Source organism: Clarias gariepinus, chromosome 17 (assembly GCF_024256425.1).
Source record: "Clarias gariepinus isolate MV-2021 ecotype Netherlands chromosome 17, CGAR_prim_01v2, whole genome shotgun sequence".
In the NCBI taxonomy this organism is placed as follows: Eukaryota; Metazoa; Chordata; class Actinopteri; order Siluriformes; family Clariidae; genus Clarias; species Clarias gariepinus.
This window is the reverse complement of record NC_071116.1, coordinates 26,070,692-26,097,956: the sequence shown is the minus strand read 5'-3', so window position 1 is coordinate 26,097,956 and position 27,265 is coordinate 26,070,692. Positions and strand designations below refer to the sequence as shown.

The 27,265-nt window shown below is 39.5% G+C and overlaps 1 protein-coding gene across 2 annotated transcripts; it reads left to right on the top strand.

Annotated features, from left to right (window-relative positions):
- The first annotated feature begins 40 nt into the window (after positions 1-40).
- atp6v0a2a (ATPase H+ transporting V0 subunit a2a) lies at positions 41-24,473 on the top strand. Of its 2 annotated transcripts, none has more exons than XM_053475887.1 (21): positions 41-309; positions 5,368-5,559; positions 8,486-8,564; positions 8,854-8,951; positions 11,690-11,827; positions 11,929-12,026; positions 12,919-13,045; positions 13,410-13,492; positions 13,696-13,789; positions 16,027-16,239; positions 16,580-16,730; positions 17,509-17,648; positions 18,028-18,185; positions 19,102-19,192; positions 19,359-19,477; positions 19,842-20,052; positions 20,171-20,290; positions 20,417-20,527; positions 21,644-21,761; positions 21,969-22,140; positions 23,756-24,473. In XM_053475887.1, exons 2-21 carry the CDS (start codon positions 5,443-5,445, stop codon positions 23,856-23,858), a joined length of 2,541 nt encoding a protein of 846 aa, XP_053331862.1. In that variant the 5' UTR covers positions 41-309; positions 5,368-5,442; the 3' UTR covers positions 23,859-24,473. The 2 variants fall into 2 exon arrangements, with proteins under 2 accessions (XP_053331862.1, XP_053331863.1); XM_053475888.1 differs by having other exon boundaries at positions 5,319-5,559.
- Positions 24,474-27,265: the final 2,792 nt, after the last annotated feature.

Here is a 27,265-nt window from a genome sequence, read left to right as displayed (position 1 = left end):
GTGAATCTGGCAACCCCAAAGCAGAGCCGCTGAGCTCGAGCTCGTTACAGGAGGGAGGTTTTCCGTCGCGCCGCGTTTTAAACTTTCAGCATCTCCGCATCCTCATCTTCATCCTCCTCATCTTCTTCATCCTCAGCATCATCTGATTCGGATTCTCTCTGATCAGGTTGCTGAACCCCAGTCGCTGCTTTGGTCTGATTTCTCACCGCCGTGTTCCCGTCGCTTCCATGGCGAGGCTGAAATTAAAGGCACAGCGGAGCTCCTTCATCATCATCTTCATCATCAGAGCATCAGTGCGGCTGTGAGCAGGTGAGAGTCTCCGCAACTCAGGCCTCATGCAGAAACGGTATTTTAAGGTGCCATTAAAATAGGCTGCGTTCCTGCTCAGACCCTGCACCATGTGATTATACAGACAGGACTGTCAGACATCATGCAGTCACAGCCTGGGCTCCTGTTTATCACACCCTCAGCACTGAGCTATTATTATTATTATTATTATTATTATAACAACCAGATGGATTTGCATTGTTTTTCTTATTTTAATCTGAGACTGGATCATTTTAAAAAATATTTAAATCTATCTTTATCAGCTGAAATTCTTACAAAGGGAACTTTTTTTGTTACATTTATTAATACCTTCATGCCAATTCTTCTTCATTAAGCACGCATATTTAACATATTTGCATACTTAACAAACCAAACACAGAAATCTTTATTGTGATGGTGATGTAGCATTTAAAATGTTTATTTCACCATCCAGACTTGCTCAAGCCAAGCTTCCTGGCGGAGAAATTTATTTTTGAAAAAAAAAAAAAGAATTTTTTTAAAACTATTGTGGCTTTTTTTTGTTGTTTTTGAATGGAATCTAGCATGAATTCAACAATTAGCAACATTTTGGAAAGAATCGTTGTCATATCTTATGCAGTACCTCTCTAAATAGCAATACAAATGTAACATCTTTGGTTCAGAAAATACAGTAGATAAACCAATGATAATTTTTACTTTTTATTTTGTGCTAATTTTATATAAATATTTTTGGATTGTAGAATGAATCATCAGAGTTTCAGTTATTTGTGAAGTTGGTCCCCCTTTTGCAGCTATTGCAACACTTTCCACTCTTCTTGGAAGGCTGTCCACGAGCTTTTTGAGTGTTTCTGTGGAAATATGATAAAATCAGCTAGTATTAGAGTGCTTCAAACAGTTCTTAGTGAAAACATTTTCAATTAGGTGTTTGGCATCCGTGCTGGGATGTTACCGTCATTGAATAAATCCTTACACTGATTATGTTTTGTTTTTTAATTACCCCAAATATCTAAGAAACAGATAGGTGTTTTGTCGCTACCGTACGGCTGTACAGACATCTAGAGGAGGTTCATTCCATCACCTACGGGCCAGAACAGAAAAGAGAAAAGGGTGCGTCAAATTTCTGACCATTCAGTCGATAAAACAGTCTGAACTTTACAATTGTCATCATTAAGGTAAGAGCTAACTTTAGCTCTGATGTCACGTCCAATGAAGCTCCATCAATTCCCTCGACCGCAATATTAAATATTAACATTCAATCGAGTCGAGCTAAAATTTCCAACCAAAATCATTCATTCTGCTGGTCTGTGGTCAGGGTACATATTTCACCAAACCGCTTTATTAAATGTGCTTTTTAATGGAAATAGATCATTATAATCATAATGACGCAACTTTTACAATTGACAAGTAATTCATAAAAAAATAGTCAAATTGCTAAATTTCAGATAATCTCATAGTCTAGAGTGGACCAAAATTGATTGATGATGATGATGATAATCGGTTTTACCCAGAAATCTTAAAATGATGGACATACCCAAAATTGTTATTTGGACCTGTAATTACTTTATTATTAAAACCAATAGTGAAGATTTATTAAAGGAGTCATTTCAGCATGTGAAGACATTTCATGTCCCTTTCAGTTTTTAATGAATAAAACACACATAGTTTACAAGTACTTAAATACAGCTGGGGAATTAATTTCTACATATTGTTGTTTTTTAAATATTAAAAATCCTTTCAAATGTTGCAAATACAGTAAAATTGCCTGTACCTGAAGTGTTTTTGATAAAATAAAAAAATTAAACATTGTTTACAAATGCAAGTTAAACCAATAAAAATAGCCATAAATATGTATTGTAACCGATCTGACCAATCATTGATGAGAATGGATTCTTGTAAACAATAACCACACAGAACAAAGGATTTGCCAGAGAAGGTTTAAAGCCTGATCTAACTTCTTCTTCTTCTTCTGTTATATTCCTGGTAGATTAAACGCTTCCCAGAAAGTCAAGGACAACAATAAACTTAAAAAAAATATTATTATTATTATTATTAGTAGTAGTAGTAGTAGTATTGTAATACTACTACTACTAATAATAATAATAATAATTTTTTTTTTTTTAAGTTTTAAGGTTGTCCTCAACTTTCTGTCAACTCTGATAATAGGGGACGAAACAACAGGAAATTCTAATCTAAGCTCTTTTAAGCTTTAAGTGATAGGACCTTGAGGGTGGTTTCTCACCTGCCTTGTTTACCCCAGTTGAACCGAACCCCTTCGTGCACTTAGTTTGGGCAGGTCTGAGCGCAGCACTCACACTGGGTGGCGCTGGGTGCAGACCAAAACAACCACACAGAGACCCTCTCCTGGGTGTGGTCTTGGTCTGGTCATAAATGGAGCGGTTTATTTATTTTGGAATCGTGATCCGACCTCTCACCTTTCTCACCAGCGCAAAACACAGATCCTCCTTCTGTAGTCACATTTACAGTACAAGGATCATTTCTGTAATCTGATCAAATTCCAGTTAGAGATTGCAACTTGAAAAAATAATCTGATAAGATGTGCCTGTACATGGTCAACGCATTTAATCAGAATGTAATTTTTGACATGAACAATGTGGTTCTGGGAAGCGTTTAATCTACCAGGAATATAACAGAAGAAGTTGTGTCCAGTGTCCCGGGTTTGACTTGAACGCCTCTTCCTATTTAAATAGTTAAAGAAATGTTTGCATTTTATTTTAGTATATATAGATTTCCTGCAGTAGGGAGGCAGAGACGATGCAGGGCAAGGAGAGATGCAGACCCAGAGAGAAGGCAGAGGAAGAGTGAAAGAAATGCAGGCATCAAAGGTTGAACATATGTGAGAGAGAGAGTGGAGACAGAATTGCAGATGGAGTCTTATGAAGGCAGCAACACAACCACAAGTACATTTAATAGAAGTTCAGTCAAGGTCACGATCGGAGGAGATTCCATAAAGAACGGAACAATAAAACTGCAGTCTGGGAAATGTACAGAGCGATATGAGATGTCGATTTTTTTTCTTGTCATCAGTGGAAATTTCAACAAGTGCTATATACAGTATATATATATATATATATATAGATCCCGGTTATAAAAACTGTGGTGTAGAACATGATTCAAGGAGCCGTGATCATAAGAGCAATATGTCTTTATGTCTGATGCTGTAGTTTATGGTGGATGTGCAGAGCAGCAGTTTCTCAAGGACTACAGGACATGGAAATAGGTTTATAGATCACTAAGCTCAAATCTTGCATCTCCACACCTGTTTCGGTGACATTCCTGCCAGAAGGTGACAAGAGCGAGCCGCTCCTACCGGACGAAATACACAGAGGACGATAAAAGTAGAACCTGAAATGACATTTAAAGGATGTTAGAAGGAAAATGCTCTTACAAATCAAAGAACTTGAATGAAGAGAATGAAGAGAGAAAGAAACATTTAGAAAAAGATATAGAAGACTCTCTGAGGACAATGCGGAATCTCATGGAAACCATGCAAAAGGTTCTTGCGAAAGCTCATAACTGGGAAAATGAATTAACAGCACAAGGTGCAGGCATGTGGACAGAGGAAGCTAGGTGTCTCTAAGAGATTTCTCCTTAACAATTCAAAAGAGCAGAATTCCTCAGTACGTCTAAAGAGGGTAAAAGAAGTGTCATGGTTTTTTAAATCTGAGAAGACCCGAGTTTACTGGTCTAGGATGCGCAAGTATCTGTTTCCTGTTTCCATCCATTCTGGGAGGAGCATCTGACACTGTTGGACAGAGACACTTGTCACAGTCTGGAATGTTGAGCTTTAAAGATCCGCTGTAACGCAGGAAACAATACACATGAAATCCTTCAACACATCTTATGATCGGTCCAACAGAACCTCCATCACATGACAGACTAGCGGGCGAAGAGAAGAACTGATTGCATGTTGCACAGTTTAAGAAGCATTCTTTCACCATTAAGCTGAAGCTGTACTGCATGTTGGCGTCTCTGAGGCTTGTTCATGCAAGTACAGCGGAGAAACCCAAGCTGTTGGCTTTCATGAGCAGGAAACACTAAATTAATGCGAAGAACGTGATTTGGTTTGTTTCCAATCCAGGCTGAAAGGTCTTCCTCCAACGTCCAGTATGCTAACGTCTTTATCCAGCCCTCATCCTCATTTAGGGCAAGCGTCCTTCTCTACAGTGTTTTTTTTTTTTTGTGGTGATCCCTCTCTATATACTCAACGCTTCAGGCAGAGACATGGAGTCGTAGCAAGGGAGCACCTGATGGTCTTGTGGCGAGGCGCTAAAAGGGGGCAGAGGATAAACCGGTCAGCACTGGGCGTGATGGACTTAATGCAAGAGAACTCTTGGGAAGAGCTACACCTGTTTTATCTGTTTTATGTGACATGAGAGGCAATTAATGATCATGCTGGGCAACTTTCCATCTGTTCCATCAACAATGCACATTGTCAAGCTGCAACAAAACACCCAGTACAGCTGAGATGCTACTTTTATGATGATATCGATCAGTTAATCTGTGTTTCTGATCATCTTAAGGAAGTTGATTAAGGCGTATGGTCCCAGCTACAAAAGGAAGGATCAGAAAAAAACAATAACGTGAAAATCTACCTGAAATTTAGTTCAAGTATTTGTTATAATTATTAGAATGGATGCTTGTTGCTTTAACCGTCTGAGCCATCACTCCCGCATATAGTGCCTTCTAGACAATTATAGCAATAATGTATATTTGTTGGTAATTAATTTGATCACTTTCTTTAAAATGTTAGATTTGATTAAATATGGTGCATTTAAAGCATTAACGGTGTATGAAATGCTTTAAAAAAATTATGTTTTTTTTAAATCTGTGAATTATTCATGTTATCTCTACACATTGTACTGTTTTTATTGTCATGCATGTTTTTTAGAATTATTATTATTTTTTTTACAATTTCAAATTTTTTTAAACACATTTTCAAATATTCTAAACTTATAGTGTTATAAATAATCTGCGTTGAACTGAATTGCTAGTGACTGGACCTGAGTTTACAAGCGCATCTTCGTTCTGGCAACCCTGCAGGAATCAGGGACACCAATCTGGCAACCGTTGTTCTGGTGCAGATCGGGTTTTGTGTTTTCGCCCGGCTGCAGCAAGATGGGCTCGAGCTTCAGGGGCGAGGAAATGTGCCTGGCACAGCTCTTCCTGCAGTCCGCTTCAGCGTACGACTGCATCAGCGAGCTCGGGGAGATGGGCCTGGTCCAGTTCCGAGACGTGAGTGCAGACTTCCTTCTTCATAAGCCTGTGTCTGCTAGGGTGTGTGTGTGTGTGTGTGTGTGTTCCATACAAGGAGCGTGTACAGTACATCATCATCATACGTGCATCTTTAAGATTAGCTTAATGTGCATGAGGTATGCAAATTGTTGCACCAGTAGTGGAAATGCTTTGCATTGTGGGATACGGTGCCCTTTTCTGACGAGCAACCGGCTTGTTCATGTCCCATCAATTGATCAACAGAAAGTGGAACAAATCTGTTTAAAAGCCTGCGTTTTCTAGGTCACTCTGTGCGTGTGTGTGTCTGTGTGTGTGTGTGTGTGTGTGTTCTCATTTTCCCCTGGTCTTACACACTTTAGTGCAAAGTAAAAAAAAAATCAAACCTAATATCACAGCTATTAGTTCATCAGGACACACGTTAATCACAGGTCTAAACCGCTGCTGCTTCCTCACACAGTGTCACGCTGTCGAAAGGTAACCATGACAACCGTCCTGTATAATGTTTAAGGTCAGGCTTAGTTTTTGCATTTGCTACTGAACACAAAGGTTTTAATATCATACTCTATATTTTTATATATTCGTTTCTTTAAAAAGATTATACACACAGTACAGTGCAAAAGTCTTAGGCACCATATTATTTGCTGTACCAATTTTGTCATACAGTATATGTTTATCAGGTCTACATAATTATGTACAAAATCATTCAGTATTTCCATATATAACCTAAAAAATGTAAAAATAAATAACATTAAAGGAGAATATATGCATGGCTGTAAAGAAAAAATATACTGTAGTACAAGACAGACCAGTTTTCAGATGGGAACAAAAAACCTAATGTACGCTAATGAGATTTGCATAAAAATAGAAAGAAGCGAGTGTGACTAAGTTACACTTCTCTACTCATATTCTCACTACTCATATTCTCCAGCAAGCTCAGTAAAACCTAACAACTTCTTACTTATAGTACTGTGTAAAAGTCTTGGTCACATACAAAAATATGGCATCCGTTAAAAACTAATTAAAATAAAAAAAAATCCATGTATGTTGCGTGCAATTCCCTATAGCCTATATTAAATATTTGGGAATATCTAATTTCATATTTTATTAAGTTCTTTGATAAGGTTACGTCACGTGACAAGTCACGAAAGCGCCAAGCAGCTACCGCTGCCAGTCACAACAAAAACAAAGAAAAAAAAGTGAAGATGGAAGACGAGGCGCGGGAGACATTGAGGTCGGGAATTTAAATCATGAAAAGAAAAAAAGGTCAGGCTGCTAAATTTCAATGTCTATTTAATGGGTGCGGGGCAGGGCGGGTTGTAAAAATAGATACAGTGGTGCGGGGCGGGCTGGGGCGGGCCAAATATCTTCATAAAAGCAAGACCCGCGAGTTGGGAAAATACTTGATTCGCGCATCACTAGTGCCTACACATATAGCATATAGCAATCATTTTTTTACTGAAAATATTTATACATACACACTTTCGGAAAAGAAACACACACACGCACACACACACACATACAGTTTAAACAGATTTGTAATCAGTATGTGATCATATTTAAATTATAAGCAATAAGGAGAGAATTAAAAAATGTTTCACACACACAACCAAACAATTAAGAAAAACAAATAAATCCATATAAAACAGATTGACTAAAAATAAAGTTTACATTATAACTAAATTTACAAAAAGTAAAAAAAAAAACACATATAAGAAAATAAATAAAATGCATTTAATTTTATTTATAGAATACACTGGCTAGGTTTTTATTATTTATTATTATTTAATTGTTCGTTCTTCTTTTTCCATGTGTTTCGCATTAAAGTCATCTACTTTTCTTGATCTCCCTCGTCTTCCTTTCAGTCTTACTTTTATCAAATATTTTCTTCCTTGTCCCCTTTCTACATTTTCTAATATACACTTCACAGAACATTCAACCTTTCCAAATTCTCACTGCTCTTTCCCTGGTGCCATAGCAACAATTGTTGGGCTACGACTGTGATAAATTTAGCTTAATGCAATGAGCATTTCGATATCATCCATGCATAAAGGAATTAATACTTTTTTACGCTTTTTTAGCGAAAGATTGACTTTGTCACTAAATCTAAATCAGAAATTTTTACTCCATATACGTTTCCTTTAGCTAAAGTGTATCTCATTCACTCTCACTAACTGCTTCAAACTAAATTCAAGCGGTTATCATCATTGAGTCTGATGAGTATACACACTGTACGCACTGCAGTATACTTCACAAGAGCTAGCTTAAAGTTCAAAGCTTTTGAAAACTCAATTCTGATTGGCTGAAAGTGCTGTTGATTTACGTGTTAATAACAACAAATCTCACAATACTTTAAAGTTGCCTTATAAACACTACAATCTACTCTTTAAAGTTAGACGACTTTCGAAACCATTTCCAAATGTCTACAGGTTAGATCTTTGTTGCTATGGTTACGGCTCAGATGTGTTATCTCACGCTGTTGTCGTAGGTTTTAATTAAAACATATCCATTCCTTGAAGCCTATTAATAATCCCTTGAGCTGTGCGATAGGAACGGTGACCGTGAAGCATAAATGAATCCTTAATTTATGATTGTTGTCATGGTTACATTACAGCATGAGGTGATAAATAGCGGTGATTACCTTTTAGTGCTCGATATGAAATGCCAACCAGCCAATCGTAAATAAGTATTTTATTCTGCTCTGGTACAATGTAGAGTACAGTAACTATACTATACAGTAACTGTTATAACTATACAGTAACTGTGTTAGGGAAAAGTGTTACACTGGGAGTTAGTGGTGACGAGGACGTCCTTGTGCGTGCGTGTGTGTGTGTGTGTGTGTGTGTGTGAGAGAGAGAGAGAGAGAGATATTGATTAAAATGAGAGAAAAGCACGGAGACGTGAGGTGACGGCTAATGTCTCATTTCAGCTCAACCCCAGCGTCAGCGCCTTCCAGCGTCGCTTTGTCAGCGAGATTAAGAGGTGTGAGGAGATGGAGAGAATTCTGGGTAAGACGCATAGTAATGACCTCTAAAGCAAATCTGCTCATCAGTGTTCAGGGTACTAGGGCTAGTGTGTTAGTCAGTAGCTAGACCACAACAACAAATGCATTTATATACAACACATCATTATTATTATTATGATTATTATTATTATTATATAACTAATAGTCAAACGTGTCCTTGTCATGGGTTTTTAGTTCATATGTTAATTAATGTAATTTATGAGTGCCTTGGTTTGTGTTTGTGTGTGTGTGTGTGTGTGTGTGTCTGTCTGTCTTTTTGTTCATACACACAGGATACCTCTTAAGAGAAATCAAAAAGGCCAACATTGCCGTTCCAGAGCCTGAAGTCAGTCCTGTAGCTCCTGCTCCCAAACACGTGCTCGAGATCATGGTACTGGTCATTCTTTACAACAATCTTTCTTTTTGTTTTCCTGTCTGTCTGTCTGTCCATATGTGTGTTCAAATGTCTTTGTGTATGTCTGCCTGACTGTCTGTCCATATGTATGTTACTGTACATATACAGTATGTGTCCATACATCCATCTTTCTGTCTGTCTGCCTACCTGTCTTTTTGTGCGTCCATATGTCTGTTGTTCTGTCTGTCTGTCTCTCTGTCTTTCTGTCTGTTCCTAAGCCCATCTGTCTGTCTTTCTCTCTGTCTTTCTGTCTGTTTGTCTGTTCATATGTCTGTCTGTGTTTGTCTGTCTGCCTGTTTGTGTGTCTATTAGGCTGTCTGTCTGTATGGATGTCTGACTGTCCATAGATTTGTCTATATGTTTGTGTTCATATGTCTGTCTGTCTATCTGATTGGCTGGCTACCTGCCTACCTGTCTGTCTGTCTATCTCTCTGTGCATATGTCTGTCTGTCTGTATGTCTGTCCCTCCATCTGACTGTATATTAGCATGTCCTGGTCCCAAAAACATACTTGTGGTTATCATAGTAATTATCCTTTCAGTCTTTATGTCTGTCAGTAGGTCTGTATGTCTATCTGTGTGTCCATATGTCTGTCGTTCTGTCTGCCTGTCTCTCTGTCTTTCTGTCTGTTCCTAAGCCCATCTGTCTGTCTTTCTCTCTGTCTTTCTGTCTGTCTGTTCATATGTCTGTCTGTTCCTATGCTCATCTGTCTGTCTGTCTCTCTCTGTCTTTTTGTCTGTTTGTTTATATGTCTGTCTGTTCCTATGCCCACCTGTCTGTCTCTCTGTCTATCTGTCTGTTCCAATGCCCACCTGCCTGTCTCTTTCTCTGTTTTTCTGTCTGTCTGTCTGTTTATATGTCTGTCTGTTCCAATGCCCACCTGCCTGTCTCTTTCTCTGTTTTTCTGTCTGTCTGTCTGTTTATATGTCTGTCTGTTTATATGCTCACCTGTCTGTCTCTCTGTCTGTCTTTCTGTCTGTCTGTTTGTTCACATGTCTATCTGTTCCTTTGCCCATCTGTCTGTCTGTTCATATGTCTGTCTGCTCCTATTCTCATCTGTCTGTCTCTCTGTCTGTCTGTCTGTTCATATGTCTGTCTGCTCCTATTCTCATCTGTCTGTCTCTCTGTCTGTCTTTCTGTCTGTCTGTCTGTTCATATGTCTGTCTGTTCCTATGCTCATCTGTCTGTCTGTCTCTCTCTGTCTTTTTGTCTGTTTGTTTATATGTCTGTCTGTTCCTATGCCTATCTGTCTGTCTCTTTCTCTGTTTTTCTGTCTGTATGTTCACATGTCTGTCTGTTCCTGTGCCGATCTGTCTGTCTCTGTTTTTCTGTCTGTCTGTCTGTTCAAATATCTATCTGTTCCTTTGCCCATCTGTCTGTCCCTCTCTGTCTTTCTGTCTGTCTGTCTGTCTGTCTGTTCATATTCTGCCTGTTCCTATGCCCACCTGTTTTTTTCTTGGTCTGTCTTTCCATCTGTCTGCTTGCTTCTCTGGCGGTCTGTATGTCTGTCTCTTTGTGCATGTCTGTATGTCTATCCTTCTGTCTGACTGTATGTCTGCACCCCCAAACACATGCTAACTCACTTTTCTTTCAGTCTGTCTGTCTATGTGTCTGTCCATATGTCTGTCTGTATGGATGTCTGACTGTCCATGTATGTGTCCATAAGTCTGTCTGTTTGTATGTCAGCAGGTCCTGGTCCCAAAAACATGCTTGGGATTATTGGAGTAATTATTCTTTCAGTTTTTCTGTTTGTCAGTATGTCTGTCTCTCCATCTGTGTGTCCATATGTCTGTCTGTCTTTCTGTCTGTCTATCTGTTCTTATGTCTGTCTGTTCCTATGCCTACCTGTCTGTCTCTCTGTCTGTCTTGCTTTCTGTCTATTTTTATGCCCATATGTCTATCTGTCTGTCTCTCTGTCTGTCCGTCTCTCTGTCTTCCTAATCATAATGTGGACTGACAAAACAAAAACATCTCTCACACATCGAATGTCTCCCTCACAGAATTTTCCACCGAAGCAGTGACATACGTTTTCATGTTCAGATGTTTGTCCCCATCGCGCTGGCGTTACAGTAGTGTTGCTCTGTCTCAGTTAAATGTCAAGCAGATCTATGAAATGAGGACTGTTGTTTGCACAAATCCCAGGAGATCAGCTGTTCCTGGAATATTCAAACAAACCAGTCCATCTGGCACCGACAGCCACAGTTAAAGTCACGGTTAAAGAGATCACACTTTCCTCATATCCAGATGTTCTCTGTGAACTCTAACTGAAGCTCTTGACCTGTATCTCCATGTTCGTTTCCATTGTGTATTGCGCCGATGCTTTGTGATGCTTTGTGATGCTTTCTGGATTGGACTGGATGTGCAGGCGTGCAGGTGTTACAATTAAAGTGGCCAGTGAGTGTACCGTATCTGTACGTCTGTGGTATTTAAAGCGCGAGGGAGTGAAGGGTAATGAATCTGGTTACTGTGTGTATGTTTTGATGTTACAAGAGTATCGTATGTCTTCTGGTTTTAATAGAGAAAGAGACAGAGAGGGACGGAGAGAGACAGAAAGAGACAGAGTATGATATCAGATATCAGCATGTTTCTCTGTAATTATCATGGATTCGTGGTATTTGAGTACCTACATATTACACCTCAGCATTCCTTTGTAAATGTCCCTCTGGATCACTTATTTGTGTGTGTGTGTGTGTGTGTGTGTGTGTGTGTGTGTAGGAGCAGCTGCAGCGTTTGGAGGTGGAGCTCAGCGAGGTGGCCAAGAACAAGGAGAAACTTCAGCGGAACCTTCTGGAGCTCACCGAGTACACACACATGCTAAGGATCACACACACCTTCATGCATAGCCGCTCCAGGGTCAGCTCACCCACACACACACACACACACACACCATATATCTCACACCTTTCGTGAATTAGCTATATTCATTGTGTTTGTGTGTGTGTGTGTGTAATCAGCACGAGGCTCTGGGCCCGCAGTACGAGGAGTTCCCGTCTCTAGAGCCCGAGTCTGTGGCCGGCTACACCGGGATGCAGAGACTCGGGGCCAAACTGGGGTGAGTGATGGGGGACCTTCACTTCCTCCCTGCGGCTATGTCCCAAACAACATCAAACAGCTTTTTGTATTTTTAGTGCTTTAAACTGCCTACTGAACCAACAGAGGGCGCTGACAAGCTAACAAACATGCCTGCTAGCTATATGTTACAGTGGAACCTTGGATTACGAGCATAATTCATTTCGTAAGGGGGCTCGTATTCCAAAACACTCGTAAATCAAATAGAATTTTCCCGTATGAAATATTCGAAACTCAAATTATTAGTTCCACAACCCAAAAAAATAAATACATAAAAATAATTTATCCAAAATATAAAGTAATAATAAAACAAAATATAAAGTAAAAATAAAACAATAAAACAATACACACGTGCACGGATGTTGATTATACCAGTAAGAGACGCGCACTAAGTCCCAGCAGGGGAGACTATTACCCACAATTCCCACAGCACAAGAGAGAAAAAACGTTGGCTCAGTTGTGGTCACGTGACGCTTGGCATCAAAACAAAAAGCGCATGCTTGATACATGATACTCTGTACTCATAAACCAAGACTTGTTCGTTTTCCAGATCAAAATGTAATAAAAATCTTTGCTCATCTTGCGGGACACTCGCAAACCCTGTTACTGGCAATCCGAGGTTCCACTGTAGATAATGTAGATAATGTAAGATAATGTAGCTTAATGATTCTATTGCAGTGAATTATGGGTAATAGACAAGAAATAATACATATTAATGAAGGTCTGGTGTTTAATACGCAGCCTCTGTTTTAATTTTAAAAAAGGGGTGGAGTGAAATATTTGATAATAAATAAGCATTATATAGGATATAAAATTAAAGTGTTTATCAAATGTGTGTGTGTGTGTGTGTGTGTGTGTGTGTATGTGTGTATTAGTTTCATCTCAGGGCTGATCCAGAGGGTAAAGGTGGAGGCTTTTGAGCGTATGCTTTGGCGAGTGTGTAAAGGTTACACGATCCTCAGCTACGCTGAAGTGGACGAGAATTTGGTCGATCTCGACACCGTGAGTGAACACACACACACACACACACTCATACACACACACTCATACACACACACACACACACACACACACTCATACACACACACACACACACACACACACACTCATACACACACACTCATACACACACACACACACACACTCAGACACAGCTCTTTGATGCTCTTTGATGGTCTATCACAGATACACAGCTAGAAATAATCCCATTTGAGGCGTGCTGTGTGTCTGAACTTTTGAAGTCTGATTAAAACCTATTTTTATGTTGTACAGAAGTTTTATTGTTTCGAGATCGACCAAATACACACAAACACACACAAAGAGAGGGAGTGTGTTATCTTTGGTTTTCCTCCGTTTCCTCCTGCAGGGAGAGATCAGTAAGAACGTGGTCTTCCTCATCTCATTCTGGGGCGATCAGATTGGACAGAAGGTTCAGAAGATCTGTGACTGGTGAGGAAGAAAAAGTTTACAGTTCCATCTGAAAATAAGTTTTAAGAAAGATTCCAAACACACACACACACACACACACACACACTATTAAAGGAAAACTATTATAGAATATGCTTAATTTCTTAAACTATGGTCTGTATTCTTTGCTTATTGTATTTGGGTGTGTGTGTGTGTGTGTGTGTGTGTGTGTGTGTGTGTTTCAGTTACCATTGCCACGTGTATCCTCACCCAGAGACAGACGAGGAACGAGCAGACATAATGGACAGCTTAAGGACACGTATTCAAGATCTTAATAATGTACTTACTCTACATTTTATTCTAGGGAAACTCAAACTGTAATTGTAGCGACATGTAAAGCTCTCAGCTCTCACACCTGTATCACGGCAGTAGTGTAGTATAAGTACACCTCCAACTAATGCTATAATTACTACTACGACTAATAATTCTACAACTACTAGCACTCTACACTAATACTCATTACGAGTACTTCTACAACTTATATCACTAATGCTACAACTTGTACTAATACTAATATTCCTACTGCTAAAACTACAAGTAGTACTTCTACAACGACGACTTTAACTAATGGCACAAATATTACTTCAACCAGTAATACTACTAATAATGCTATCATTACTACTAATTACTAATGTACTACTAATACTACAACTAGTATAAAGACTGTAACTATGATAATTATATATATAATAAAAAAATCTACCATTACTACTACAATGGAACCTCGGATTACGAGCATAATTCGTTCTGGAAGCGGGCTCGTATTCCAAAACACTCGTAGATCAAAGCACAGTTTCCCATAAGAAATATTGGAAATTAATATTATTTGTTCCACAGCCCAAAAAAATAAATAGATAAGAATTAACAAAAAATATAAAGTAAAAACAAAACAAATTAACCTGCATGTTACCTTAAAAAAAGAAAAAAGAAATCCCGACCAATAAGTGTTTCCATTTATGCGCACAGGTGCTGTGTGTGTGTGTTTTTCAAATTATGCGCACACACATAACACAGACACACTCTGCAGCGCTTTCTCCCAAGAGAAGGAAAAACACACACACACACACTCAAACATCGACACACAGTAAAGGCGAGAGAGAAAGAGAGCGTGTGTGTGAACCGGCGGTATCAAATTATACACGCGCACACACATAACACACACACTCTGCAGCGCAGGAGAAAGAAACACACACACACACACACACGGATTGATTATACCAGTAAGAGACGAGCACTAAGACCCAGCAGGGGAAATGAATACCCACAGCTCCAGAGAGAGAAAAAGCGTTGGCTCAGTTGTGATGACGCGACGCTCGGTGTCAAAACAAGAAGCGCATGAATTATACATGATACTCGGAACTCGTAAACCATGACAACGCTCGTTTTTTAAGTCAAAATTTATAACAATTATTTTCTACTTTTGTACTATATAGTACCCATACTCTTACTAATGCTTCGTCTAGTGCAACAACTACTCATATGTAATCATACTGCTTCTTATAATACAGCAACCAGTAATGCTACTATCCTACTACTACTACTACTAATAATAATAAAAATAATAATTTATTATGACATTTGATGATATTTTATATGAACATCTGGGCAGAAAAAAGTCACACACACTAATATTTTGTCGAAACGGCTTTTGCTTTAATTACGACACTTATTCTGGCCATGGCACTGTTTCGATAAGCTTATGCAACATCATCACATTTATTTTTGAGTCGTATTAATCTCTCTCCAAGATCTTGTATTGATGATGGGACTTTTCCAGCACATTCAAAAGATTCTCAATGGGGTTAAGGTCTGTGGTGCCCAATTCATCTGTTTTATAACTTGAGCCCAATGAATCCTGGCATCATCATCTTGGAATATGCCCGTGTCATCAGGGAAGAAAAAATCCATTAACCTGGTCATGCAGTACATTGCATAACGTTTTTTTTGGCTGTATAACATTGCTGAGCCTAGACCTGACTAACTAAAACAATCCCAGATTATAACCCTCCCACAGGCTTGGACGGTAGGCACTAGGCATGATGGGTGACGCCCCCATCATTCTGGAACGGTACATCTGGACTCCTCAGACCTTTTGTAATGTTCTTGTCCTTCTTCCAAAGGTTTACTTTTTTTATGATTTATTTTCCGACCACATTTTTTCCTTAAGGATGATGGTTCAGCACTATTATCTATTATATTTGCATTGTTTAGCCCAATTTTAGTAGTTTAGCAGAAATCTTCTTGGTTGTTTTCTTTGCTCAATGAAGAACATTAATTTGATTCTTCTTAAACTTTGCCTTGACTACAGGATATGTCTTCTAATGTTTTTTTTTAGGAAATAAGAAGCTGCTCACTGAATCAGTTAGAGTTAAATAACCAGTTGCAGCGAAAACATATCAATCAGTTTTTATCCAATAGGAAGCTCTTAAATATTAGCTTAGTTAAATCCGAGTAAGGACTTTTTTGGGGGCCAGGTAGAATATATATATATGTGTGTGTGTGTTTGTGCGCTTCAGGTGCTCCACCGGACCGAAGATTACCTGAAGCAGGTGCTCCACAGGGCCTCGGAGTCAGCGCACTCGTGGGTGCTGCAGGTGAAGAAGATGAAGGCCATCTATCACATCCTCAACCTGTGCAGCTTCGACGTCACCAACAAGTGTCTGATAGCCGAGGTGTGGTGTCCCGTTAATGACTTGACCAACCTGCGGAGGGCTCTGGAGGAGGGCTCGGTGAGACATGGATCATTGGTGATGAGGTCTTGTAAATAATCGGGTTTAGGAGGACAATCAGTGTATTCTGGCTTTTTAATGAGAAACTGAGTTTGTAGCCCAAAACTAAATGCAAAAAGTTATATTTATTAAATGTAAATAATTTATCAGAGCTGCTAGATCCTGTTCAGAGAAGCACCTTATGAACTTTAGTCTGGATAAATGCTTTTGGTTCAGTTCCATAAACCTGTACTGATTGTTATTGCAGCGACTAACGATCTAACGACTGTTGTTTAGTAAAGAAGAGAAAAGTGCTCTGAATAGAACATTAAGGCTAACTGAGCTCCTCTAATGTGGACAGAGGAAAGGAGACGCCACAGTGCCGTCGTTTGTGAATCGGATCCCGAGTAAAGACACGCCGCCTACGCTTCTGAGGAGCAACAAGTTCACACGTGGCTTTCAGAGCATCGTGGAGGCATATGGAGTTGGCGATTACAGAGAGGTCAGTCCAGGTGAGTGCAGCTGAGGATAACTTGGTTCTTTTATTCCTTTCATGTGCTAAAGGGAATCATATCACATGTTGTTATACAATATTTAGATTTTTGGATTCTTAATGATAAAGCACCCGAAGCTAATTATTCAGTTTCTTTAAATCTTAACACCGATCCTGGACCTCAAGACTACAACAATTTTAGAATGCACTGATATATATGTAAGGGTCGTTCAAGTCGAAACAGGACTTTAGAATAACAGAGAGAAAAAAAACACACTTTATTTCCCTATATAATGTCCTGCTGGGCAAATCACTAGTGCTTGGATAGTCAAGATAGAAAGTTTTCTCAGTATACCGGAGCTTCATGACTGAGACGGAGCCTCCCAGGAACTCCATTAATGACCCAAACATGTGGCTTGGAATGAGATCAGGACTGTACGGAGGATGTGGCAATAACTCCCAGCCAAGTTCCTGTAATGTACGAGTGGTGTTGGTGAAGGAATCAAGCGTTTCCCATTTTCCTGCAAACGACTTCACACGACCTTGGCTGGAATCTTCATTCACAGACGTCCGGCTTTCTTTAAAACATTTTACTGACTACGAGTCTCATCACGGTACTGTGCTTGAAGTCTTCTGTGAATGTCGATCACTTTTACGCCTTCATTCTTCATAAATCTCATCGCAAGTCCCGGTTTGACTTGAACGCCCTTTGCGTTTTGCAGCGCCCTTATTTCTGTTTGTTTAATGCATTTAATGCTCTGGAATAAGACGTGAATAGAAATGCTTTCTGTCTACAGCACCGTTTACTCTCATCACATTTCCGTTCCTGTTCGCGGTGATGTTCGGGGATCTAGGACACGGCGCGGTCATGGCGCTCTTCGCCCTGTGGATGGTACTGAAAGAGAAAAACTACAAACGAAGACACCCAGGAAATGAGGTCAGAGATGGGTACTAAATAAAAGTTTAACTGGAAAATTCCTCAAAGACTAAAACAGTTTGTGAGTCTGTAGTGTGTGAACATCTAGGCATAGAGTTTACAGCAGGGCTGTCGAGTGTTATCCAGAAAGGGCCAGTGTGGGTGCAGGCTTTCATTCCAGCCAAGTGAATGTCATACCTGATATATTGTCTACTGAAAGCCAAGAGCAACTAATTAAACAGGTAGAATCAGGTGTGGCTTGTGCTTGGTTGGAATAAACACCTGCACCCACACTGGACCTTTAGGTTAAGACTGGACGACCCTGTTTACAAATGCACCTGCTAGACTGCATAAAATAACATCTTCCATAGCATCACGGGGTGTTTCTATCTGTGTGTAGATGTGGAACATGTTTTTCGATGGCCGATATATCATCCTGATGATGGGTGCGTTCTCCATCTACACGGGACTCATCTACAACGACTGCTTCTCGAAATCGTTCAACATCTTCGGCTCGGGCTGGAGCGTCAAGGCCATGTTCACGGAACAGCAGTGGACGTAAGACATCTCAAACACACACACAGACGCATATACACGTACTGTACAGAAATTGTAGAACAGCAAATTAATATCAAAACATTTTTACATCAGCGTACCTCGCGTCCTCCAGTAACAATTTGACTCAGGCAGCACTGTAGCACCCCCTATAGCTCTGATGTGTCTTAGTGTTTTTTTTTCTTTCTGAGGCTGTGTTTTCTATGGAAGCACATTATATGAACAAAATAATCTGGCCAAACCTGTTAATTATTGAATTCAGGTGTTTCAATCGATCGGGCCTCCAATGAAGGACAATCTTAATGCTGAAGCATACCAAGACATCTTGGACAATGCTATGCTTCCGAAATTGTGGCAACAGTTTGGTGAAAGCACTTTTCTATTGCATAAAGACTGTGTCCCAGTGCACAAAGCAAGGCCTATAAGGACATGGTTTGATGAGTTCGGTATAGAAGAACTTTACTGGCCCTAACACAGAACCCTGAGTTCAACCCCATCGAGCACCTTTGGGATGAACTGGAACGGAGATTGCGAGCTAGGCCTTCTCGTCCATCATCAGTACCTGACCTCATAAATGCTCTACAGAATAAATGGACAATGTATTGGGATACAAAGTCATTGCAGGTTTGGCCAAATACTTTTGTCCATACAGTGTAGATCAGTGCCAAAATTCCTCAAAGCAACTTCTAGTGTTTCTTGGACGGGCCGCCATCTGCTATCGATTAACTAGTAGTGGAGAGTACCGCTCCTGCCCTAACAGAATATTTAATGAATTATATTATTAAATTATCTTAAAACCTCTTTCCATCATCGAGGTACAAATGATCACACACGGTCCTAAAGAAACAAACGTGCTGCTTTGCTTGTAAACCTACAGCACTGTTAAACTCGAATTTTCCTCTGTATCTAAAATATACAGAAACGAAACCTTACTGTCGAACGCCTACCTGACTCTCGATCCCAACGTGTCGGGAGTTTTCAACGGACCTTATCCACTGGGCATCGATCCGGTACGACATACAAGTTTCTTAAGATTATCATTTATAAGTGGATATTTATTCCATTCTGGATTTAATGCTGCAGGAAGGATGGGAAATTTTAATAAATAGATCAAATTTTATGTTTCTGGTGTGTGTGTTTGTGTGTGTGTGTGTGTGTGTGTGTGTGTGTGTGTAGATTTGGAACATGGCAGTAAATCGTCTGACTTTTCTGAACTCGTATAAGATGAAGATGTCTGTGATCATTGGAGTGTTGCACATGAGCTTCGGCGTGGTGCTCAGTGTCTTCAACCACCTGTGAGTCTCTCACTGTCTGCGCCCGCATCCAGTCTATCTATCTATCTATCTATCTGTCTGTCTGTCTATTTGTCTGTCTACATATATATCTGTCTATCTATTTATCTATGTCTGTCTATCTATTTGTCTATCTATCTAGGTATTTCTGTATCTATCTGTCCATGATCATGTTTTTGGTGTCTGCCTACTTATCTGCCTATGTGTGTGTCTCTATCCAGCGGTATGTCTACTTGTCTGTCTTTAGAGTTGTCTGCATCCTTATTTTTATCTTTATCCCTGCGTCTCTGCACATCTGTCTGCCTGTCTGTCTGTCTGTCTGCCTTACTGCATGTTTCTGTGTTTTACGTGTTCTGTATTTTCTCAGACACTTCCGCCAACGCTTTAAACTCTACCTGCTCTTCCTGCCCGAGCTGCTCTTCCTGCTGTCCCTCTTCGGGTATCTGCTGTGTCTGATCATCTATAAGTGGCTGTGTTTTTCAGCGTCTGAGTCTCGCTCAGCTCCCAGCATCCTCCTGCACTTCATCAGCATGTTCCTCATGCAGTCCGGCTCGGCCCCGCCCCTGTACCCTGGACAGGTGAGTGTGTGTGTGTGTACATAGGTATGTTTTTGTTATAGCAGTAAAAACAGACTGTGTGTTATATACTGATGTGTGTGTGTGTGTGTGTGTGTGTGTGTGTGTGTGTGTGTGTCAGATGGCACTGCAGATGTTCCTTCTGGTCATAGCGTTGCTATGTGTGCCCGTGCTGTTGCTAGGGAAACCGCTGTACCTCTACTGGCTCTATCACGGCACCAAGGGCCTGGGAGTGCGCAGGGTGAGTGTGTGTGTACATGTGTGTGTTTTAACTACATATGCTTTGTGTTTTAAACTCTGTGGTTGCCAGATATTACGCCTGATAATAGGCGCATGTGTGTGTGTGTGTGTGTGTGTGTGTGAGCAGGGTTATGAGAGAGTTCGGCGTGTGAGCGAGGACGACCTGTCCCCATCTGTAGTTCACGATGAGGAGGAAGGACTGGAGGATCACACAGGACGGGAGAGCAACACACACCAGGTTACACACACACACACACACTGAATACTTTGTTATTATGGTCTTTCTAATTCCTTATTGTATCTAAATAATAGGTTTACATCTGAGTGTTCAAGTCAATACACTTATCCCAGTGTTTCACTAGTGCTCAGAGACCATCGTGGTAGTAAGTTTGCAGAGCCGTGATCGGACTGTGATCAGACTGTCAGCTTCATTTCTGAAAACCTAGGCTCCCAGGGACACATGTTGCCCCTAAAACTAGTATTAATGTATAATAATGACGAAAGATATTAGTTGAAATTTTTTTTTGCTGTGACTTAAACGAGACGAAATCAGCATGCAATATTGTTGACGAAAAAAGACGAAACTAAAATGTGTTTTAAAAGATTAAAAACTAATAAAACATCTGTCTTTATTTTTGTCAAGGTATAATTTTCGTCATGTTTGTGTTTATTCGTTACGGCAGGAGGAGTTTGCGTGTGCAGTGACGGGATATTACAAGCTCAGTCATCTTAAACTCTTTGTCATCAAAGCAGTATGATCTCGGGGCGACAGAGAAGAGCAAATATTTGGGCCCATTTTCTAAATATCGAACCGGAGATAAAAAGCTGATGTGTAGTAATATCGGAGGGGGGAACAGTGTGGGCACACAAACGCTGGGAAAAATACCACAAACCTGAAGATCAATAGGATCAATTGAGTTTTACAGCCTCTTCCTGGTTACCACATGTTAACATGATTATGTTGTGATGTATTTGATATGATTTGATTTGATTTTATAGTTAAACCGTTGCCAAACACATTAATAGGTTAGCAAATGATTGTGACCTATAGGTGCTCTCACTACAACAGTCCAAGTGTTTTGGTGCATCTGAGAAATGCACTGGAGCTGAGAAAAACTGTACTTATGTATTGTACTGTAAGTATTATATTTATAGATTAGAGTGTCAGGGGTTTGTAAGAGTTGCAGTAAATTGTAAAGTTTTGTGTGACAGGAAAAGAGGAGGAGTTTAAGTTCTTTTAGTTTCTATCTAAAATGACAAACTGCATTTTTTTACACAATGAAATCTTAACTATATGCGATGCTATACGTTAATAAATGTGTATGTGTGTGTGTGTGTGTGTGTGTGTGTACAGTTTGACATTGGAGATGCCCTATTAAACCAGGCCATACACACCATTGAATACTGTTTGGGCTGCATTTCAAATACAGCATCATACCTGCGCCTGTGGGCCCTGAGCCTGGCCCATGCACGTTAGTATACACACACACACACACACACACACACACACACACAGGATATATGGAATTATATATAACATGGTTGTTATACAGCAATAATCATTACTAACAATTTTAATTAAATTAAACATAATAATATTAAACTTTTGTGTCTGCTATTAAATGTGATATATTTTGTGTGTGTGTGTGTATGTGTGTGTGTGTGTGTGTGTGTGTTAGAGCTTTCTGAAGTTCTGTGGACGATGGTTCTGCGTGTAGCGCTGAAAATAAGCTCGCGACTTAGCGTGGTCTTCCTCGTTCCTGTCTTCAGTGTCTTCGCTGTCCTCACCGTCTCCATCCTGCTGCTGATGGAGGGACTGTCCGCTTTCCTGCACGCACTGCGTTTACACTGGTACACACACACACACACACACACATAGAAAATTATGGTGCGCCAAGAAGACTTTGTGATTTTAATACATCACAAAGTGATTGTACATATCTTGTTGAATGAAAGCAACATTCCTGACAGCCATAGTTATAGGAAACACTGTTGCTAGGCAACCAGGAAATATGGACATCAAGGATTACCTAGCTAATAACTGATTCAGCTTGCAAACAACTAGCCGAAGGCAGCGTGAGCCAAAATAAACAACAGAATGAGTGATTTTGTGTGTGTGTATGTGGGTAAATGCCTTAAAAGACTCCATACAGCTGAATTACACTTAGCATTAACTGCTAAGCAACCTGCTAACCAAAGCTAATGCTAACTGCGCATCTGACTCTCAGTAATCCAAAACATTAGCTAATGTTACATGCTAATAATGCTTTACCACAGATAAGTCACTCATTACCATCTAACACCTCTCTCTCTCTCACTGTCTCTCTCTCTCTAATTGTCTCTCTCTCACTGTCTCTCTCTCTCTTACTGTCTCTCTCTCTTACTCTTACTGTCTCTCTCTCTTACTGTCTCTCTGTCTCACTCTCTCTCACTGTCTCTCTCTCCCTGTCTCTCTCTCCCTGTCTCTCTCTCTCACTGTCTCTTTCTCACTGTCTCTCTTTCTCTCTCACTGTCTCTCTCTTACTCTTACTGTCTCTCTCTGACTGTCTCTCTCTCTTCCTGTCTCTCTCACTGTCTCTCTCTTACTCTTACTATCTCTTTCTCTCTTCCTGTCTCTCTCACTGTCTCCCTCTGTCTCTCTCTCACTGTGTCTCTCTCTCTTACTGTCTCTTTTTCTCACTGTCTCTTTTTGTCTTTTTTCATCTGCTGTTTTTTTATTTCTCTTGCTCACTTTATTACTCCTACAACCTCCTTTATCCTTTAACTATCTGTCGCTTTATCTTTTTTTTTCAATCTCTTTCACTCTTTCCACTGATCTTTGTCATGCTGTATCTCTTTATTTCTTTGAATATTTTATTTTCTCTTTCTCTTACTCTCTCTCTTTTCATTCTCTCTGTAACTGTCTGTCTCTCTCTCTCATTTCCTTCCTTTTTTCTGTCTCTAACTCTTTTTCTGTGTCTGTTTTTCTGTCATACAATTGATTTCTCTCTCTCTCACCCACACACACATTCTCTCTCTACTTTTTATCATTTTATATGTAATAATACTACATTACAGTATATACTATAATATATAATATATATAAAACTTTTTCTTTCTCCCCATCTCTGTCTTTCCCTCTGTGTCTGACATCTGACTCATCAATTATTATATTCATATCATTCTCTCTCTCTCTCTCTTTCTCTCCCCTTTTCTCTCTCTTTCTCATTCATACGCTCTGACTTTTTTTTCTCATTGAGTTTATATGTCTCTTGTTCACTTTGAGTCTTATCTCATTTCTGTTTATTTTTTCTCTTTTTCTCTCATCCTTCTTTGACTCTTTCTTCCCTCCTCTCTCTTTCTTCTATTTTGTCACTTTTTCTTTTTCTTTCTATTTCTCAATCTCAATCTTCTGAGAGCGTCTGACTCACTAATTATCATGTTTACCCCTCTTTCTCTCTCTCGCTCTCTCTCTCTCTCTCTGCAGGGTGGAGTTCCAGAATAAATTTTACAGCGGTACAGGCATCAAATTCGCCCCCTTTGACTTTTCCCTCCTCCCCTCAGTCTTCGAGCAGGATGGATTACTGTGACAGGAACAGCTTGCTTTCCACCTCGTTCATCCTGCCGTTCTGTCGCTCAAAGGCCTCAACTCAGCCTGAGGAAAGAAAGAACCCGGACGCTTCGTTTATGTCTTTTTCACACTTTTTAAATCTGTCACAAGTCCATCTTTGGTTCATCTTGCCGTATCAGCCGTGTATCAACGCTGGTTCCGTCTGAGCCCTCAGTCTGTTCTGTTCCTCTTTACACAGTAACCTTGGATTCATCACCTTTACTCAGTTCCGTCATATCAGAGGTTAAAAGTGCCATCAAGTATTTTGCAATAGACAGTTTTATACGTACTGAGAACATGACAGTTAGCTGTGAATAATTTTAAACACACAACACACATACAGTACATCAAGAAATTTTGTAAGTAGAAAAAAGTCATACAGCATTAAGTGTATGGAGTTCACTTCCTGTTTAAAGTAGCACTCCATCTATCCAATGGCAGATGTGTACAACATGGAAATTATAGTTTATAAACCAAACATAAGGACTGCTATTACTACATTTTGCTAGCCACACTTGAAGATTTACAAATCAGACTATCCCATGGTTGATTTTTTGTACAGTTTTAACAGGAAAATAAATATGTGCATATGTCATTGATGCATTCAGTTAACTTTTCATTCATTGAGTACACTATTAAAGCGTAATTTCCCCCCAAAAAAAACATTCCGAATGACTGGATAAATTTCTCACACCAAAGTATGTAGTAATGGTTCTATATTTATACCATTGTAGAACTGGTAAAGGCTGTTTTCTAAATCAGACAACTATGTATACTGTACCATATACACAGTGTATCTTGAAATCTTTGATTATTGTGGAAAACCTTTTTTTTTTGGTAATTTACTTCAAAAAGTGAAAGTCTCAAATATTCTAGATTCATTACATTTAAAGTTAATTATTTCAAGTCTTTTTGTTGTTTTACATTCAATGATTATAATCAAGTTTAAAAAAATATTAGAATAAGTCAATCAAAATAATGATTTATAATACACAAATGTCCGGCCTCTCAAAATTATGTTCATTTATGCACTCAATGCTTGGTTGGGCCTCTATAGCAAAATTACTGCATAAATGCGTCATGGCATGGAGCTGATCAGGCTGTTGCACTACTGAGGCATAATTAAAGACCAGGTTTCTTTGATGGCAGCCTTCAGCTTGTCTATATTTCTCATCTTCTTCTTAACATAAGATTCTCTATGGGGTTCAGATCAGGTGGGTTGGTTGGCCAATTAAGCAATCCAGCTAGTGGTAGAGTAAAGTTTATGAGGTGGCCAGGTGCTGGAAAAGGAAATTTCCATTAAGCTTGCCAGCAGACAAAAGCATTAAGGGCTCTACAATCTCCTGGTGGGTGGCTGGGTTGACTTTGGACTTGCGGACCAACACTAGCAGTTGATATGGCACATAACTTCACACTGGACTTCAAGCAGCTTGGATTCTGTGCTTCTCCATCTATCTTGCAGACTTTGGGATCTTGATTTTAAAATAGAATGCAGAATTTACTTTCATCTGAAAAGCGGACTTGAGACCACTGGGCAGCGGTCAAGTCCTTTTCTCCATTTTTAGCCCAGGTAAGATGCTTCTGATGTTGTTTCTAGTTCAAGAGTGGTTTGATACCAGGAATGCTACAGTTGTAGCCAGTGGCGGCTGGTGAAAATTTTTCCTGGTGGGGCTGATGTGACAAAATATTTCTTTGCTTAGTCCAATATTAGAATTAAAATCAACAGTCAGACGATGATTACAATTAACATTAATGATTTAATCTCCTCCTCAAAATCACCAGTTTCACAGATAAAGTAAATGAACAAATTTCCATTGTATAATACGCCATGTATTCTTAAGAGAGTATCAAATACAATAATCAACATCAAAGGGTATGATCAGCTGGATCACCTTTCAAGCAAAGTTGCATCTCAAAGTGGTTCACACAAAGAAAAACAGTTTTAAAAATGCAATTTAACACAACAGTCTAAAACGGGTATATTAATAAGGATCTCACCGAATTTGGTGGAAACTGCTCGTTAAGTTCGCCATCATTACTCTGATTGACCGCGCCTCTCTCTGATTGGCCGCGCCTCAAAAGAAAAAAAAATTAAATCTCGCGGTATTTTCTGCGGCTTGGGGCAGAATTTCCAGCGCCCCAAGACCATAAAATTCTGAGAACCTGATTGGCCGCATATTTATTAATTTACCCTAGCAACAGCTACATGACTGGCTATTTGGCTGCACTCAGGGGCGCTTTTTCTCAGCGCCCCATGACAGAAACGATACAAGTCTGTCTGTGGAAATTCACTGGTGAATGAATGCCACTAGGTGGGAAATGTTGTATATGTTATTCATATCGCATGTAGGCACATACTGGTGGGTAAACCGAATTTAAAAACTTAATTTGTAAAAAATATATTTTACATTTTTAGCCCCTCTTATTAGGGAGGGCGGTGCCCCAGCGCCCCCTATGGGCCGGCCGCCACTGGCTGTAGCCCATTTCCTGAACACGTCCATACATGCTGGCTCTTGATCCACTGACTCCAGCCTCACTCCAGGCTCCACTGTTGTTTATGCACCTTTTTCTACCCCACTTTTCCCATCCAACTTTTCATTCTTCGACATATTGTTCTGTGAAGTCACTTAGATCCTTATGCCTTTCCATTTTTTCTGCTTCCAACACATCAATTTCAGGGAAAAAAGGTTCACTTGCTGCCTAATATATCCCACCCACTTCCAGCTGACATGTAGTGATCAAATTGAAGTAAAAGGTTAATGCTGGTTGTGATAAAAGGGTGTCAGAATGCACCATTGTGGCAAATAGGGTCTTACCTATTTATTAGGTAGTAAGGTAATGTTATGACTGATCAGCGTAAATAGGAATAGTATGACTTATAATAACACCAGTTAATGCTTAATAATATATGACAGAAATGCTTTTTATGCAAAATATTTAAAAATACTTAAATATAGCTTAAATATGTCACAAATAATTTAAAATATAAATGTAGACATTAACAGGGCACATATGTCTTTCTGGGAAGCAAGACTAAATCTAATTGGAACAGATATATTCCCTTATTCCCGCCAAATAGGTCTCACACTTAAATCCTAAATAGTGTGAGAAGAGCCATATGTTCATTACAGTGACGTCCTCTCGTGGCGTACTACTGAGTATCCTAGTGTGCGTTTTCAAGTACAGTAGCCTGGATACCTTTGACGTCACCACGGACGGATCCATTCGATATTTTTTAAGGTAAGACGGTACATATTCATTAAATGGCGTATGTTGTGTGAAAAACGTATTATGTATACATTTTAACGAAGTCGTTTTAGATTAAAAATTAGGTTATGTGAATGGGTCAAAAAAGACTGTATCTTAAAAGGATTTTCGTGATATTGT

What these genes read in the sequence shown, in the direction of transcription:
- atp6v0a2a (XM_053475887.1), top strand. Translation starts at nt 5,443, where the DNA reads ATGGGCTCGAGCTTCAGGGGCGAGGAAATGTGCCTGGCACAGCTCTTC. An exon ending in GGGCTCTGGAGGAGGGCTCG is followed by an intron (nt 16,240 to 16,579) that starts GTGAGACATGGA and finishes TAATGTGGACAG; the next exon opens with AGGAAAGGAGACGCCACAGT. An exon ending in AGGGCCTGGGAGTGCGCAGG is followed by an intron (nt 20,291 to 20,416) that starts GTGAGTGTGTGT and finishes GTGTGTGAGCAG; the next exon opens with GGTTATGAGAGAGTTCGGCG.